This window comes from Condylura cristata, unplaced genomic scaffold (genome assembly GCF_000260355.1).
Source record: "Condylura cristata isolate star-nosed mole 26May11 unplaced genomic scaffold, ConCri1.0 scaffold00009, whole genome shotgun sequence".
Classification (NCBI taxonomy): Eukaryota; Metazoa; Chordata; class Mammalia; order Eulipotyphla; family Talpidae; genus Condylura; species Condylura cristata.
Genome location: NW_004567110.1, coordinates 43490910 through 43509906, shown reverse-complemented (window position 1 = coordinate 43509906; position 18997 = coordinate 43490910). Strand labels below are relative to the sequence as shown.

The 18997-nt window shown below is 38.2% G+C and overlaps 1 protein-coding gene across 2 annotated transcripts in view; it reads right to left on the bottom strand.

Annotated features, from left to right (window-relative positions):
* The window catches only part of UBE2W (ubiquitin-conjugating enzyme E2W (putative)), a 45060-nt gene extending 28881 nt beyond the window's left edge, over positions 1 to 16179 (bottom strand). For both annotated transcript variants that reach the window (XM_012723071.1, XM_004679794.2), the window contains exons 1-2: positions 16086 to 16179; positions 532 to 623 (exon numbers count right to left, since the gene is read on the bottom strand). In XM_012723071.1, coding sequence (XP_012578525.1) covers positions 532 to 623; positions 16086 to 16100 — 107 coding nt within the window. In that variant the 5' untranslated portion in view covers positions 16101 to 16179. The remainder of the gene's footprint in view (positions 1 to 531; positions 624 to 16085) is intronic.
* Positions 16180 to 18997: the final 2818 nt, after the last annotated feature.

Below are 18997 nucleotides of genomic sequence, written 5' to 3'. Positions count from 1 at the left end.
CCACATAGTGTGGCAGACCTCTCCTGGCACGCCTGCTGCTCCCCTCAGCAATGTACTTTGTCAATCTGCCTGTTCTGCTCCCTGCTCTGTCTCTGATGAACCCTCTCACCACCCCTGCATCTCTGGCTTGTACCCCAGTTCTGTATGCATAAATAAATAAAATCTAAAAAATAAATGTGTATTTGAAAAACATGATCACCTCATAACAAAATGCTCTATTACAGATGAAGATTTTATAAAACAAAAGCAGCTCAAAGTTTTTAAATGCTGTCTCATCATCAGGAAACTTTAAAAAAATCTTACTAACCACAGATATAATTTGAAAATAAAGTTTACAAATTATGAATCATAGGTATGATAGCAAACAAAACTGACTGCACATAAATGCATAGAATTGCAGAAGAAATGTTCATTGTATTTATGTCATGGTACAAGAGAATGGGATGAAATATGAAAATGTGTTTTAAAAATGAATATATATTATTCATGTTGATAATTAAAAAATGAATACTTTAAAATTTAAATACATACTGTGTAATTGAATTTTGAACACTCTTTTCATTTAAAGTCATTCCAGGAGGTGGGTCATTTTGCAGAGCCAACAGTTCTTTCTGCAGTCGTTTCTAGAAAAGAAAATCAACAATAATTTGCATTTTTCAACAACAAAATATCTTCAGATGGTACAATATGAAATTCTACACTAAATCTCTCTAAATGCTCATTTCTTCTTTTATAAGCCCCTTACATCTTTCATATCTCTTTAATTTCTAATTTTCAAATTTTAATTACTTGCCCTATAATTCACAACCTGTTATCAAAATATTTCTAAATATATTTGTCAACACTGATGCTAAGGGTGCCCAAGTCAGAGCACACCAATATCCTTCAAATTGATCTCAGGATGCCCCATCTGATGTGCAAAATACTTTATGCCAAGAGCAGCTAAATTCCTACAAACTGAGGTGTTCATACCGAAGTCCTTTTCCTTCCATGATTGAAGAGATCTTCATGTTCTTGGAGAAGCAATCACCGCTTCCCTTTTTATGACCTAGAAGAATGTCATTTGGGCGCTTTTCCTCTAGTTGTAGGTTTATCAGAGCAATATGTCCTCTCTATCCAGTAGTCTCATCTTTATCAGAGTAAGGATTAAATAATCCCTTCTTGTCTGTCATTAGTCTCCCTTCTTCCTTTAAAGTACCAGATTCCTAAACACAGGATAAATATACCCAGCTCCATTATTCTTCAGAATTTACAACCATGGACATTGTCCAGAGTGTACAGATTAAGTGCTATACGGGATACATTAGAAAGTATAATACCTGCTTTCAGCAGTATTTAATATATGCCACTTTGAATAAACAATGAACCTTAATGTACCTTAATCTTTTTATAATTCAGTATCTACATTAGATTGCTATTAATAGGATAGGATGAGATGGGTCAGCAGATAAAACAGTATTTTGAAAAGTGTAAAGTTCCAACTTATATGTTAAAATAAGGTAGGAAATAAAAAATAACTATCCTAAAACCATGAATTTACCTTACCCTAACCACTTTCCAGAAAGCAAATGAAAATATTTACCAGCTTCAGTTGTTTTGGGGAAATATTTTTTTTAAATAACAAACCAGCATTATAAAATTTGACCTAAAGGTTCTCCAAAATTAATTCATGAAGTCTCTTTCTAAGCAAAAATGCTAACTATGCAAAGAATGCAAACTGCCAACATGCTTTTTTTGTAGGCAATAACTAAAAAAGAAAAATAGAAGTCACACCTCCCTATATCAATCTGTGGCCCTTAAATTAAATCCCAAAGGAAGATTTTGCTGGCATCCCTCTCTGGACTTTCTTGAAGTCTTATCAAGTCACCCAAGGACTTGTTTTCATAATTATCAATTTGGTTTCTAATAACTTCACTCTTTTCCATTCCCTTTTGTCAACTGGGTCTCTTCCAGTTTAAAAACAAATTATCATTTATTAATAATCCACCCATTCTTTCTTTTCCTTTCACTATCCAATTCTGAATTCAGTCAACACCCACTGCTACTACTTACCCTAATAAATTCACTTAAACTTTAATCCTGTCAAATTTTTCATGGTTCAATGCCACTTGCTTATCAAATCCATTGGGGGTGTGCACCAGAGACATACTAATTATCTTTCATGCAAAAAGCTTTCCCTTTTTAATTATGTTACATCACACTTGGTTCTCTTCCTATTTCTGTTACACATTTTCAGATTTGCTTGTTGGTCCCTCTTCTTTGTTGATATCCCCAAAGCAAGATTGATTTCCATTACTGGGTTTGGGAATGCACAAAAATTCTTCCGTGTAAATTACTGACAATAGTTTTCCCAGTCCCAAAAAATAACCTAAGAAATCATCTCAAATAGGGATTATCTACACTGAGATAGCAGTGGAAGCATATATTCCAATGCATTTCTAAGCATTATTTACAAAAAAAGACTATCATCAGTGAGAATGAAACCTTTATAGATTCTAAATTACTTTGACGAGCCCAAATAGCTATTTAATGGTAAGACAGTTTAGGCCACTTTATGTGTATCTTTCTACTATACATTTTAATGACTTTTTAAACAAAGTCATTAAGATTTTAATTAAAAAAAAACACCTGTTTTTTTGGTGACTAACCCAAAACTTAGTCTACTTAAAATATAAACTTAAAGAGAACATAAAACAGATTTTATGTTTCATTCTAACAAGAAAGTAAGAAATGTTCAAAGTATAAACTGACTTATAAAAATTAATTTGACATGGGCCTTCCCTGGTGGCGCAGCGGGTTAAAGCACAGCACTAAGAAGCCTAAGCCACTTCTGCATGAGTTCGATCCCCGCCTGCTCCGGAGGTGACCACATGGCGTGGCAGACCTCTCCTGATCCGCCCGCTGCTCCCTTCAGCAGTGTACTTCGTCCATCTGCCTGTTCTGCTCCCCACTCTGTCTCTGGTGAATCCTCTCACCCTCCACATCTCTGGCCTGTACTCTAGTTCTGTATGAATAAATAAATAAATCTTTAAAAAAAATTAATTTGACATCCCATACTCCCTGTCTAAGAAATGAATACCTTTCAAATTTTTCAGTTACAAAAATTCTGAGCTGCTGAACTTTTAAAAATCTAGTAACTTAACTTCTGCCATTTATGAGGATCTAAAATAAGACAAAAATATTAAGTGTATTTTAAGCAGAGTTACTTTCAGTCAGGAGCCAATTTCAGAAAAGCTGCTTAAAAAAAAAAAAGCTACAGAAGCAGTACCTGTTATTATTTTTGCTATTTAGGATTATGGGTAATCCTTTCAATCATCAGTAATTTTCTCTGCTTTTTCTGGTATTTTATCACTGTCATCACAAACTTCTGAAAATCAAAGGTTTCAAAGATTGTGCCAGATTTCTTTATCCTTGTAGGAAGTTTTTCATAGGGTGTGGGGGTTTTGTTTGTTTTTCTTTTCTTTTCCTTTTTGGTGGTATAATTCTAAAAGGACCGATTTCTCCCTTACAGACTGAATAATCCAAAGTGAACTGATGGTGCAGGGAATAAAGTCTCAGCACTATCAAGTTATCACCAGCCACCAAGGTATGAGTTCAGTTCTCAATTAGGGAGCTGGCCCATATGGTACAGCAGACCTCTTTCCTGTCTCTCCCACTGTTCCTCTCAGCAGTGTATTTCAGTAGATCTGCTGGTTCTGCTCCCCTATCTTTGGTGAATCCTCTCACCAACTTCTGCACTTCTGGCCTACACCCCAGTTCTTGTATGCATAAATAAATAAATCTTAAAAAAAAAAAATGCTTACCAGCAGCCCAATTTGCATTTCACAAACACTGAGATGTTTTGTCCTTTCCAGACCACCTCATCTCTCTCTCACAAGTACACACATGTGGATCTACACTCAAATCACACCCAGACACACCCTAAGAATAAAACATTTGGCACAAGAATACAATTTCAGGAATGAATGCTATCATAGGTCATATCACATTTGGGTTTAGGTAAAAAGTAATCACATAATCTTAGTATCGATGAAGCAAGAACTGAGATTTATTTGCTGTCAAGGAAAATATTATTAACTGGAAGATCAAGAAAAAACATCTATTATCAGAAATACATAAGATGTTCATCGAAGCATAAATCTCCAAAGCTAAAGAATTACCAAGCAAGTATCAATCTGGCTTAAAGAAAGATATAATTAACATAAAATGTATTCTGACCTAAAAATACTACAGACAGGGCCTCCCTGTGGTGCAGGGATTAAGTCTCAGCACTATGAAGCTATCAGCAGCCACTGAAGCATGAGTTTAATCCCTGATCAGGAAGCCAGTGAGCTAACCCACCTGTCTCATCCTCCGCTCCATTCAGCAGTGTATTTCAGTAGGTCTGCCTGTTCTGCTCCCCACTCTGTCTCTGGTGAATCTCCTTACATCCCCAAACCTCTGGCCTATACACCAGCTCTATTATGCATAAATAAATACATTTTTAAAAAATAGAACAAACTGTTCTCCTATTCAAATTCTTTAGTTTCTCTGGGCCAGGACAGAGTTGAACCAATAGATTAGCATCAAAGAAATCAGCGATAGAGCAAGAAAGCAATGTTTTCTAATCATTACTGACCCACTTTGAAAAAGGCATTTACATGAGTTTCTGTTCTACATTTCATTCAGAAAACATCTTAGTTCTTACCATAGTAGTGCAGTGCCCTCAGTGAGCTAAAAATCCAATAAAGACAAAGAACCTTTTTCAGTAGCTGAAAAACATATGAAAGAGGTAACATATTCTGTGAGTGGACAGAAAATAAGAAAAAGTGGATAGCTATGAGAAAGCTAAGTTTAGTGGATTCAGGATGTCAGGTACAATGTTATAAAGAACTAGAGGATTTGGAGTAAAATCTGTATTTGGAATGACAGTACAGAGTGGAAGGGCTAACTAAGTAACTTAAATAAGCTTTTCACAAAAATATTATTATTCCTAGGAAAAGACAAGATGAAGGAACAAACTTATTAGAAACCAAAGTAGTTTAACAGAAATGACTGAGTTGCTCAGTGACAGAATCTATACATACACAATAATGTTTATGTCTACTTTAACCTAAGGTCAGAGGAGACAGACAGGAGATCCAGAATAATAAACAACCTGATGGTCAGGAATTTAAATGGACTAATACAAAGTTCAGCATTGCTCTTAGAACGAGCAGTGTAAGAGCTAGCAACAACAATGGTCCCCATAAAGTACTAAAACTCTGAAAACAATATTACCATTCCTAGGGAGATTCATATTTTAACAGAGGGTCCCTAAAATTGTTTCCAACACCCCCCAAAAAACTCTTGGACTGTACTTATTCATATTCCCCTCCAAAGATACAAAATTTGGAAGACGTGTCTAGATACACTTTCTTAGTCTCAATTTGACTCTTAAAAGTTTTTTCTATAGTTATCAATCGACTCTGCAATATCTAGTCTCCTAATTCAAGGAGATACAGTACAGCATTCTTTAAAAAACAATTTACAGAATTTGCACACCCAAATTCCACTGTAGTGAAGATGAGACATTTCAATGTAGGTTGCACATTAGAATTACTGAGGAACTGAGAAAGTTCCTAAACCCAGGATACATACCAGACCAATTAAATCAATCTCTGGAATAGTTAGCTGCTTTTTCTTTTTTAAGCTTCCCACATGGTTTAAATATAACACCAAGTTGAAAAACATTATCTTAAATTGTGTTGGTAACTCAAAAAAAAAAAAAAACTGAGAAAAGGTAACAATCTATATAGGAAAATGGAAAGGGAAACAAGGAAACTGAACACAACAACATTGTATTTTACCCCATTTAACTCTGCTTCAATTACATGTCAAAGGTGTACTCATAATTCTGGAGATTCACAGTAATTTTCTATTAAGTAACAGCAAATGCTGAATCATCAAATACTGAAATGCTATTCCCAGGGAAAATACAAAGTTAAGATTCCTGCAATCCTCTCATTTAACTGATCAACAATATCCTGAGTTTTTGTGTTTCTATTAAAACACTCCTTAATAAATATTATCAATTTGTTAACACTGAAACCAGGGCTAACAGAAACACCTAAAAGGAAGGTCCTAGACATTTTCTAAGTAAGGTTCTTACAGTCTTCTTAAAAATTAAGAATACTAGACTTCGTATCAGTTCCACTTGGAGGTCATTTCAAACAATAAAATCACCAAAAGCACAGAACTGCCAAAAAAAAATAAGTGGTGCTAAATAGACTAGGAAATGAGAACAATACTTTATTTGACCTTAGCTGGGAATATATACATCCCATGACTTGACTCAAATTTTTCTTGCCATGTATACTGATTTAAGAGTTACACATAGGCCCTCCCTGGTGGTGCAGTGGGTTAAAGCACAGCACTGAGAAGTTAAAGCCACTTCCACATGAGTTCGATCCCCGCCTGCCCCGGAGGTGACCACCTGGCATGGCAGACCTCTCCTGACCCGCCCGCTGCTCCCCTCAGCAGTGTACTTTGTCGATCTGCCTGTTCTGCTCCCCACTCTGTCTCTGGTGAATCCTCTCACCCTCCGCATCTCTGGCCTGTACCCCAGTTCCTTACGAATAAATAATAAATCTTAAAAAAAAAATTCTCAGTAATAATTTATTAGGATTTCTAGTAGTAGGGCTGCAATATAAATTTTCATTTTAAAAACAGTTAACAGCTTAGAGAAATAACTAGAAATTATCAGATTATTATGAAACCTGACAGACTATGGACCTACAGAACTGCAAGAGAAAAGAGGTGTAATCAAGTGTGAATTTAAGATTGTGGAGTAGGTAGTAACTTCTTAGCTACAACACCAAAAGCACAAATGACAAAATTAAAAATTGGAGGGGGCTTCAAAGGAATCCATCAAGGATGCACAAACATAGCTAAGAGAATAGGAGAAAATATTTACAAGTCATGTATCTATAAGAGGGATTTATATTAGAATAAAGATTTCTTGGTTTCTCCTCAGTCTGTAAGGAAATTGTTGAAAGTAACTACTATAGCTTCCAGTGCTTTGACAAAACCTCAGATATGTGAACTTCTGTCAAGCAGCTGCAATTTCATATTGTTGTAACATTTGTTCTATCTCTTTGGATTGCAGCTTTCATTAAGCTTGCTGTAGCAAAACCAAAAAAAGAAGGCATATAGAGAATTCTACAGAAATACAAATTCCATGAGAGATTTTGAAGAATTGAGGAAGGCCAGTAACTTCAGAGTTGCAAAGTTAACTTTCTGGAATGTAAAGAATTTCTTTACATCGACTTTTATAGGAAGTATGTCACTGAGCTTCTGAATTAGCAGACATTAAATATTAGGGCTAAGATACAGTTTCTCTTGATGACAATTAACACATTAAAGAGATCTCACAATTCAAAGTAAAAAAGACAAATTATTTATTAAATGAACAAAGTATCAAATAGCCCTTTCTCTAAGAAATATACCAATAAACACAAGAAAACAATGTTAAACATTATTAATCATAGGGAAATGCAAATCAAAACCATGAACTATCACTCAGACCCACTAGGATGGCTATAATAATCTTTTTTTTTAAATGACAGTAACAGTTATTGACCAGAATGTGTAGAAACTGTAACCCATGTATATTCTGCTGGTATGAATGTAAACAGGCACAGCTATTATGGAAAAGTCTGATATTTCTTTAGAAAGTTAAAGTTACCAAATGACCCAGCAATTCTGCTCTTCGGTAATATACCTTACATGAATTAAAAAGGCTTCTCTGAGAAAGTATTTCTGAAACAAAAATCTGAGAGAAAAAAGCAAGCCATGCAGATATGTGCAGAAGGGGAATCTAAGCAAGGAAACAAGGTCAAAGGCCTGAAAAATCTTTGGATTATATTCTAAGGCAAGGAAGTCACAGCAGGGATTTGAATGGAATGCCACTGACACTGACTGTTGCTTTCAAAGGATTTAAATAATAGCTGATAAAAGATAAATTAGGGAATAAAGAAAGGCAAAAGTAAGGAAACCAGTAATGAAGCTGCTATATAATCCAGGATGATAATGATTTATATCAAAGAGTAATTCAGAAGAAAAAATAAACAATAGAATTCTGGATACGTTTTGAAGACAGAGCTACCTGAATTTGCTAATTGAAGGTTGAATGAGAATAGATTTCTTTCTAGTTAAACAAATGAAAGAATGAAGTTGGCAGATACCAACAAGGGTAACAGGACACAAAGAAAAGACAGTGGAAGGGTAAATAAAAAAGTAATTTTATACATGCTTAACTCTGTTAATCTCTTCTTATCTTAACACTACACTACAGACTGATTTTCATGTAACATAGTTATTATATGTAGCAAAACAGAACCCAAATCCAAGCCTTCTAATTCCAGACCCTGTGCTTTAAAAAACAAACAAAGATTTATTTATTTAAGCATACAGAACTGAGGTACAAGCCAGAGGTGTAAAGGCGGTGAGAGGGACAGAGTAGGAAGCAGAACAGGCTGACTGACGAAGTACACTGCTGAGGGGAGCAGCAGGCAAGACAGGAGTGGTCTGCCTCAGAGTGTGGATCACGTCTGGGGTGGTTATTGAACTCACACCCAAGCAGCTGCAGCTAACTTGCAGTGCTGTGCTCTAACCGGTTGTGCCACCAGGGAGGGCTCCCTTGTGCTTTTTTTGCTAAGGAAGTTTTACAAAAGCAAATGAATTAAAGTAGTACAAATCATGTGCTGGTAATCCAAAAACTGAATTCAGAAATAAAGGTTAATAATTGAAAAAAGTTTTAAAAACACCTGAAAAACACGAAGAGGTATCTGAAGACACTATTAATAATGAAGTAGATAGCAATGACAGAAAGGTGTACTGAAATTCATCTAACAAACACTAAATTTAGATAAATACTAATCACTGGGGTATTTTCAGGAAGATGTCAAATCATCTCAACTTTTTAAACTCCTTAAGTAAAAGAATTAGTGGTACAATAAATATCTGCCACTATAACTTTACTCAGTATACCAATATATGCATAAAAACCTCTTTATAAAATTTGATACATTAAGCTTAAAAAGAATTTTTTTAAAAGGATAAACTTGATTCATGAAGTAACTTTGTATTTTAAAGTATCAGGACTACTTTCTTCTTGTTTTCTTAGGTAGGAGTTACAATAATAGTTAAGTGATTAACTCAAGTGAAAAGCTAAATAATTATCCCAGTGGTTTCTCTACAATGCCAAACTTGTTAATAGATAGATAATGTTCATTATCTACAACTTCAAGCATCAAGACTGAAGAGTTTGGTTTCTAATTGCAGTTGCTATATAATTTATGGTAAGCTAACTTTCCAAACAAGTGATTACTTACCAAAAGTGTCTCTTATTAAATGAGACAGGATGATATGACTTTCCATTTTACAAAGTTGGAATACGAATTGAGAGAGAAAATATTGGGAAAATACTTTGAGAAACATTAAAGTATGACAAACATACATCTACATTAAGAAAACAAGTTAACTTTCCTTGGAATGTACACAATATAAATATGAACTTTTTATTATTCTTTTACAGGTAATCAACCTCCCTATTAAAGAATCACTTAATAGAATTCTCTAAAATATAATTAAACAGATGCAGAATTTGTAATTTGGGAAAGCTTTTTGAAGTGTCAAGGGACGGAAATTTACTGTAGTCACTATGTGCACATCTAAAGGGCAGAGAGAATCATTTTTCCTATTCTCATGCAAATCTAATGCCCAGTAAGTTGGAAGACACCTGAAAAGTTAAATGAAACAAACACTCTTAGGTCAAAATAGAAAGGATCTCATAAAATAGTAATTAACAACAAAAAGAAAAGTACCACAATGACCACTTTGAGAATTAAACTATGATTATGCTATCAAGAAAAATAGACAAAACTTGCAGGCAAACTATACATGAGGCATAGAGCAGGAGGGGAAAGGAGATGGGCAAAATAGGGCAGGGCAGTGTGGCAGTTCACAGCTGATGAGGTGGTGGGAAATTTATGGGGAATACACATGAACATCAAAGAGACATCAAATACTGTACAAAAATAAACAATGTAAGAAAATAAAAACGTTTAATAAAAAGAGATGATTACCTTAGCTTTACACTTGTTCACATGTAGCAAACTCTACTCCTAGTAATCCTTTGCAGAGAACACCTTCAATTCTATTCTAGCTGTTAACTCTTTTGGCACTTATTTCCACAACTCTTAACAACCTCTTCCTAGTGAAAGAATTCAAATAATCTTCTCAAAAACTGTAATTCCAGTTATAATCTCCCAAATTTCCACTGCTCAGTAAGATTCAAGATGTAAGATAAGAAATAATTTTCTAACTTTTGATTATGCTATAACACTTCTTAATGACATCAAGAGAGCCACACAGAAGTTGCAAAGGCAACATGACTACAATAGTATTGGTTAAGAGTCATGTTCCACCTCAATCACTACAATAAATTACTTGAGTAAAAAACAATGCAGAGGGCCCTCCCTGGTGGCACAATGGGTTAAATCACAGCATTAGGACGCTATTCCCAATCACTGCAGCACAAGTTCAGTCTGCCAGGGAGGTGACCCACATGGCATGGCAGACCTCTCCAGACCTGCCCACTGCTCCTCTCAGCAGTGTATTTGGTCAATCTGTCTCTGGTAAATCAGCTCACCACCCTCCCTCCCTCTACTCCCGCCTTGCACTTCTAGCCTGTACCCCAGTTTTGTATACATAAAAATTTTTTTAAAAAATGCAGAGCTATAGGGCCCTCCCTGGTGGCGCAGTGGGTTAAAGCACAGCACTGAGAAGCTAAAGTCACTTCCGCATGAGTTCGATACCTGCCTGTCCCGGAGGCTCCACATGGAGCCCGCCCGCTGCTCCCCTCAGCAGTGTACTTCGTCGATCTGCCTGTTCTGTTCCCCACTCTGTCTCTGGTGAAGCCTCTCACCACCCCTGAGACTCTGGCCTGTACCCCAGTTCTGTATGCACAAATAAATAAATATTTAAAAAAAAATGCAGAGCTATGAATGGTTCGGTTCGAAATTATCTGAAAATAGGCACACACCCACACACCCATAATCCATTTTCCGTTAGTAAACCTTAATCTCCTTCCATTTAGTGGAATCAAACCTAAGAGAAAAACACAGAAAATCTACTATAGTAATTCAATTAACCATACCTCTCAATTAAGTATCCCTGTTTTTAGAGTTGGCAAGCATCAACCTTTACACGCTAATGTTTTTAAGACAATGTAAAGGGAATCCACATCTACCATTAATAAATATAGATGGCCTAATTAGAAAAATATAACAGGTACACATAAACATTTTCAACATTTAAGAGAAATCTGAATGAAACAATTTTGAAAAGCAGAAAATATGAGGTTAAATTAGCTAAATATTTCATAATATGAAATTCATAATATGAAGTGAGTCAGCAAGAAAAAAATTACAAAGTAAAAATGAGACACAACACAAAAATAAATCTTAGGGTGTAACTGAAAATACATGCCCCAATACAGCTAGTACTTTTTTTTTTAAAGGTTTATTTATTTATGCATACAAGAATTGGGGTACAAGCCAGAGGTGAGGGGAGTAAGAGCATTCACCAGAGACAAAAGTGGGGAAACAGGCAGATGTACTGAAACATACTGCTGAGGGGAGCAGTGGGAAGGTCAGGAGAGGTCTGCCATGCCATGCAGATCACCCCCAGGTCCGGGGATCGAACTCATGCTGCAGTAGCTGTGGACAGCTTCATAGTGCTGTGCTTTAACATGTTGTGTCACCAGAGAGGGCCAATGCTAGTACCTTTTTTTTTTTTTAAAGATTTATTTATTTATGCATACAGAACTGGGGTAGAGGCCAGAGGTGCAGGGGTGGTTAAAAGCTTCACCAGAGACAGAGTGGGGAGCAGAATAGGCAGATCGACAAAGTACACTGCTGAGGGGAGCAGCAGGTGGGTCAGGAGAGGTCTGCCTCACTATGTGGATCACCCCCAGAGTCGGGGATCAAACTCTCACTGAAGCGGCTGTGGTCAGCTTGCAGTGCTGCATCCCAACCCTCTGCACCAGCAGGGAGGACCACTGCTAGTCCTTTAAGACAAATTTCAAATCACATAAAAATTCACCATGTGTCTGCAGTTTGAACAAAGTTTGTAAAATAATAAAGTAAAAATGTAAAACCTAAAAGTTTGTACAACCTTCTATTTGATATGATTTATAGAATTATCAAAATGAAATGCAAATCTGTATTTTTACTCTTGCCAAGTTTAAATACTGCTAGGAGCCCACCATTCTTTTAAGAATGGTTTCTTAAAAACAGTCCAGCCATGAATTTACTTGGTGATTTGTTCCTTAGTTCTAAGAAGAAACAGGGAGAAGAAAAGAAATAGGAAAGAAGGGCTCACATACATTTGAAAGCTACAACCAATCCTAAGTGTATGTTGAATAACTTTAGCACTATTTCAGAGCAGAACTTCCCCAACATTTCAAGTGTGCCAGAATACTGATCTCCACCCCCAATGTTTTACTGGAAGCTATTTGTTATAAGCTTTCAGACTCCAACAACTTTACCTACCTTAGTATGCAATAGAAAAATTATTTTCTATGTATGCCATGACTGAAAAAAAGGTTGGAAGACGCTGACAGTGTAAGCTAGTTACAACCCGAACTTAAAATATACACTCTATCCAATAAGAAATTGCCAGGCTTCTCTGGTGGCCTCTGGGTAAGTCTCAGCACTATCAACTCATTCAGCCTGGGCTATAGCCTAAGTTTGATCCTGGGTCTACCTCACCGGCCAACCCCCTTAGCAGTGTATTGCAGTAGACTCCCCTGTTCTGTCTGGTGAATCCTCTTACCCCTCCATCCCATACAAGCCTCTGACCTACACACCAGTTCTTCTGTGCAAGAAGAAATCAAAAGTCTATCCTTGGCCCTCCCTGATGGTGCAACGGGTTAAAGTGCAGCACTTCAGCATGAGTTGATCCCTGGCCCCGGAGGTGACCCACATGGCACAGGCAGGGCAGACCTCTCCTGGCCCGCCCACTTCTCCCCTCAGCAGTGTACTTCGGTAGATCAGCCTGTTCTGCTCCCCACTCTACCTCTGCTCACCACTCTGACTCTCACCACCCCTGCACCTCTGGCTTGCACCCCAGTTCTGTATGCATAAGTAAATAAATCTTTAAAAAGAAAAAAAAAAGTCTATCCTTAGGGCCTTCCCTAATGATTCAGGCAGTTAAAGCTCAGCACTATGAAGCTATCCTAAGCCACTGCTGCATGAGTTAGATACCAGCCAGCAGACCTCTCCAGTGTTGCTTGCCCTCTGCTCCCTCAGCAGTGTATTTCAATCAATCTGCCTGTTCTGCTCTCCACTGTATTTGGTGAATTCTCTCACCTTCCCCACCTCTGGCCTGTACTTCAGTTCTTGTATGCATAAATAAGTAAATAATAATAAAAAAAAGTCTATCCTCATCTGATGATATTAAACGCATTCTAAAAGGCACATTTCTTTTTAATTCAAGTAATCAAGTACTATAATACTTTTGTATAATACACATTTTAAACTACAGGCCTCCATACATCTTAAGAAACCTCTTCAGTAGCAGCAATATCCTGGTGTGGGTAAGATGAATGTTTTAAAAGCTTCTGAAGTACACTGTCAAAGCATGATTCTTGTTTAAGAAAATATCTATTTCCTAATCTCCTTCCAAGCTTCGTCTTCATAGCACAATCACCTTTTAAACTTAAAATATTTTGGTTCTATATATCCTTCCCCAACTAAATTGTTATGTCCACAAGGTAAGAAATACTGTCTGCTTTTGTTCACAGTATCCAGATGAGTGCCTGACAGACACAAAGGACTCAGACATTGATGTGAATGAACAAATTTCATAAATTGGTTGTAGTGTTATTTTAAACCAGTGGTTTTTAAAAGTGTTTAAACTTTGCTAATACAATGGTCAGGAAAGAACTCTGCTCACCAAAGATACAGATACACTACAACTGTAGTGTTGGGGTTTTCAAGAAACCTGATTTACCAATTTATTGATATATTTTTCAGTATACCACCAAAAATATCTGTACCCTATTTTAAAAACAAAAATAAAAGACCTAATTTTATTTGGTTAAAATGGGAAACACGTTTGTTTTCCATTCCTTTAATCAGAAGACAAAAGAATTTCAGGTGGTAAGTCAGAAGTACTTGGGACACAAAAACGGTACTGCATTGACAAGTTTTTTTTTTTCCATTGCTTGAGCTGCCATGTAAAATTCAAACTACCAAACACTTAGTTCTGTACCAACTCAGTTTCTTCTCTTAAAAATTGAAATCTGCAGTTTCCAGACACTTGACAGCTAACTATCTAATTAGCTATGCCTATATGTCTCTTTCTAAATATAATCACAAGTGTTTTGGATTTTAATCTTAATTTTTGGTTTTAACCTTAAGGTTAAGTAACTTAACTAAGGTTAAGTACTTTTAACCTTGGTACAAATAATCTTAATCTGTTGTACTGTCCATCTACTGTTCAACTAGTATCCCACAGTTCCTTTTTTGGCCTCAAAGGAGGAAACTTCTCTAATGTCTCTGGGGAGACTAGTGTAAAATACATTTCCTGAAATTGTTCTTGTTTTTTTCCTGCACCATTTTATGACACTATAACTAGCAATGGTATACACACACAAACACACATATACTTTTTCTATACTGCAAGAAGTCTAGAAAGAAAAGGTCAAGAAAATATTGTATGGAAAAGCAGATTCAAAGGAGAAAACTAACACAGAAGTAAATGTGAAGCAAGTAAGTGTGCCAAAGAGAATGAATGCAAAACAAGAGATGACAGAAAAACACAGTTCTTGCTGGGGGCAGGGGGAATAAAGGGGTAGGGGTGAAAGATTAGTATATTTTCTTAGAAACAAAAGCACAAAATCCTACGAAAAACGTGGTCCCTTTATTAAGGAGATGTTAAAAACACTAAACAGGGCTCGTTGACTGCAAAACTAAAGTTCTACCTTCTCTTCCCATTTTTCTGTGGTGTGTCTTCATTTGTAAATTAAATGCAGGCTAGATAATGCAGTCTCTACAAAACTGCAATTGTGGTTGCCATCTTTGCCTGGAAAAATCAAACTCACCGGGTTTGGAGAAAAAGGAGTATATTAAGTTGAAAAACCAAGAAACTACGCATTGCCAAGTCAGGTAGATGAGACAGGATTAACAAATGCCTCCTACCAAACTAAGGTTCCACTCAGTCTCTCGAGAAGGGCAAAAGGCTTCAGGAGCCTTTCCGCGACCGCAAGGGTGGGGCACCGGAGGAAAAAACATTTGAGAACGAGCTATCCCGGGAGGTATAAGGGGGCTGGTGACCCAGCTCTCGCAGAGACTGCAGATGTGATGGTAAATGCTGTTGATGGACTTAGGGCAGCTTGGAGAAGAGTGAAACTGGAGCTGCTGGACGAACGTTCGTTCAGAGTGCGGAGGCTGACAGAGGAAAGCACCCACAGGGCAAAGGATTAAGAGTCAAAAAAGGGTGCGAGCCGAGGGGCCAAGCAGGCTGGGGCCAGGCGTGGGAGGCCGAAGCAGAGACCGCGAAGCGTCTTAGCTGCACCCGCCTTCTCCCGGACTCCTTTTCAGTTCCCCCACGCTCAGCCCCTCTCAGCGCCGCCCCAGCCCCGGCGACAACGGTGAGCAGCTGTTTCCGCCCGGCCCGGGACCCAAAGGAAAAGGCATCCCTGGGGCGGGAGGGCAGGCCGGCGGCGGCCGTCTGCGCGCGGACGGTGTTCCCGAACCTCGGCCGCGGAGCCAACACCAAAACTTCGCCCTTCCCTCTCCTGCCGTCAGCCTTCTTTATCCCCCAACTTCCCCGCCGTCTGGTGTCCGCTTCGACCGACCAAGGACCACCCCCACCCCCCCGCGCCCTTCTCGCCGCCTCTCACCCCTCCTAAGTCCCTGAAGCTGGGGAAGGACCGGTCACCAGGGCCTCTCCTGAACCGCCCGAGTGCCCCAGAGTCCCAGTCACCTCCCCCGATTGTACACTCGCATCCTCCCTGTGGCTCCCTCACCCGCCCAGATGCTGCAAACTCCTCTCACCTGCATTGACGCCATGATGGAACCATCCCCCCAAGGCCGGCAGGCCAGAGACGCAGGGGGCGGAGTTGCCGTGCTCGCGTCACGCCGCGGGGCCCTAGCATCCCGGGTTTGGGGGGCGGGGCTTCCGATGGGAAGGGGATGGCACAAGGGGATTGGCCGGCGCGCACGGGGGGTGGGGGTGTTTAGGGCGGACTGGTGCGTGGTCAATGGCGCTGTCCGAACCCTCTTTCTCCGATTGCTTGGGAAACGCCGCTGGGATTCTGACCTGCCACCGTTTCTTTCTGTGTGGAAACCAGATGACGATATCCGGACACGTGCGATTTTTTCAGTTTTGTTTTGTTTTCCAGCCACAAATGTATGGTTTATAGATTTTTCCTTTTGGATGTCTTTTCCAGCCCACTTTCTCCCCTTTGGGGCCACATGGAACTTCCAGCGGGGCTCCTTTCTGTTTTTACGGACCTGGAAGGATTCTCATTCCTAATTTGGAGAAAAGAGACACGGATCTCCTTGTACAGGAGGATGGGAGTTGAGAGAAGAACACCTTAATGATTTAAAGGCAAGGATAGTTTGTGGAGCTGAAACTTGCCTGCAAAGGGAGAGGAAATTTTAAAGTTTTTCTTTTGTTTCTGTACGGTTTCCGCTCTCTTGCCGCACCACTCAGTTTTAAACTTAGCAAATAGCAGCATTAGTTACGGTTCTCATAACATTGACTTTTGGTTAACGATTTGACCCTACACATGGTTTTGTTTTGTTTGTTTGTTTGTTTTTTAAATGTACCAATGTCCTAATAATACAAATACCTTCCACATCCAGACTTTTCTTCAGCCTTCTTCGTGATATTTTGTGTGTGTGTGTGTGTGTATGGTCATTCGACCTAGGGATGTACTCGAGTAGGGAATGCACCAGTTCTGCCAGCATTTATCAGAAGCCACGTTTTAAAATGCTATTCTAGAACTGAAGATGTCATTGGCTTATAAAAAGGAAGGAAGTCAAAAGCTGGCGCCTGTGTTCTGTCTTTAAAAATGAAGGTGACCAGTGCATTAAGTAGAAGACTTTTTAATTTACCAGGATGACATTTGTCATTAGCTTGTTCTTTTAAAAAAAATTAAGATTCAAATATAGTTATATTGGATATCATCCTTCCCACTCTAAGATTTGTATTTTCTGAGAACTTTCCTAATGAATGTGTTCAAAACGGTAAAAGATCTTTAGAATATATCAATTATTCAATAGTGTAATGTTAAGCACAGTTGTCATTAGGGAGTTGTAATATTAAAAACCGTTGTCAAAGTTTTATGGGGTATCTTCCTTTTCAGATTTTTTTTTTCCCCAGAAACGGACTGTTATCCCGTTGTTGTTGTTGTTTTTTGCAAAATGATTGTGACCTTGAGGAAGTGTTTGGAAACTCTTAGCAACCAGGAATTATCAAGAAGGATATCAAGGTCCTCCCTGGTGGGGCAGGGGTTGAAGTCTCAGAGCTATTGCCTAGACCCGGGTTTAAGTCTCAGAGCTGTTGCCTAGACCCCAGTTCTTGCACAGGTAAGTAAGTAAATAAATATTTTGTAAGAATATCAGGGGCTTCCTGGTGGCGCAAGGGGTTAAGTCTCAGCACTATGAAACTCAGCACTATAGTTAGCTACTGCTGAGTGATTTCAGAGTGAGTTCGATCCCCAGCCAGAGAGCTGACCCAAATGTTGAAGCAGATCTCCTGTCTCACCTGCTGCTCCCCTCAGCAGTGTATTTCTGTAGCTCTGGCTTTTCTGCTCCCTACTCTGTCTCTAGTGAATCCTCTCACTCCTCCAGCCTCCCCCCCCATCTCTGGCCTGCACTCCAGTTCTTGTATGCATAAATAAATCTCTTTCTTAAGAAAAAGGTAACCCCACAAGCAAGGCATTATGACATCATCAGAGCTGACAACCTGCCATGACAGCTACTTATAAGAAAGATAAAGGGTTACAGAATGGCTGACATCACCATAGAATCAACATCTGCTTCATTGGATTTCAAATGTATTAAAAAGGCTCTTCACAGGAGGAAACAGTCAGAGCCAGTCATATCCATCCTAAAAAATATTAAATATCACATAATTACTTCACTGTCTTCTCACTCATTCATTAATATGCACTAGAAAAATACTGATGTACTCAGGAACTAAAACAGTGACTTTCAGGTGGGTTGGGGGGATCTATGATTAAATTTTTCTATCTAGAATATATGATTATACAGTTTGAAGATTAAGCTCACATCTCATTTCTTTATAGAGTGGGTTTTAGTATCAGATAGACAAAAGGTAAAATGTCTGAAACAATACCAAAAGTGGGAGAAGTGAATTCTCAGAAACTCTAAAGTGAAATTGACAAAATCAATTTGGAAAACAGTTTAACAATAATAGTTTCCCATACTTTTTTTTTTTAGTTTCCCATACTTTTAAATGATCTTTTTAATAGCATCCTTTGTAATAAAATTTACTTAAGAAGCTGAAATAAATGCAACTAATTTGAATCCTGATTCAAGTTTAAAAAATTAGAAAAAAATATTTTGAGAAAGCTGGTAAAATTTAAACAAATTAGATTTTTAAAGGTTTATTTATTCATGCATACAGAACTGGGGTACAGACCAGAGGTGCAGAGGTGGTGAGAGGATTCATCAGAGAAAAGAGTGGAGAGCAGAACAGAGATCAACAAAGTTCACTGCTGAAGGTGAGACAGAAGACTGCCATGCTATGTAGGTCACCTCCCTAGCTGGGGATTGAACTGGTGCTGAGGCAGCTGGGGCTTGATTCATAGTGCTGTGCTTTAACCCACTGAACCACCAAGGAGGGCCCACAAAATAGATTTCAGATTGCATTAGGGATTATTATTTGTGTTACATTAGATAATGATTTTTTTTTTAAATTTTCACAGCAATTAAAA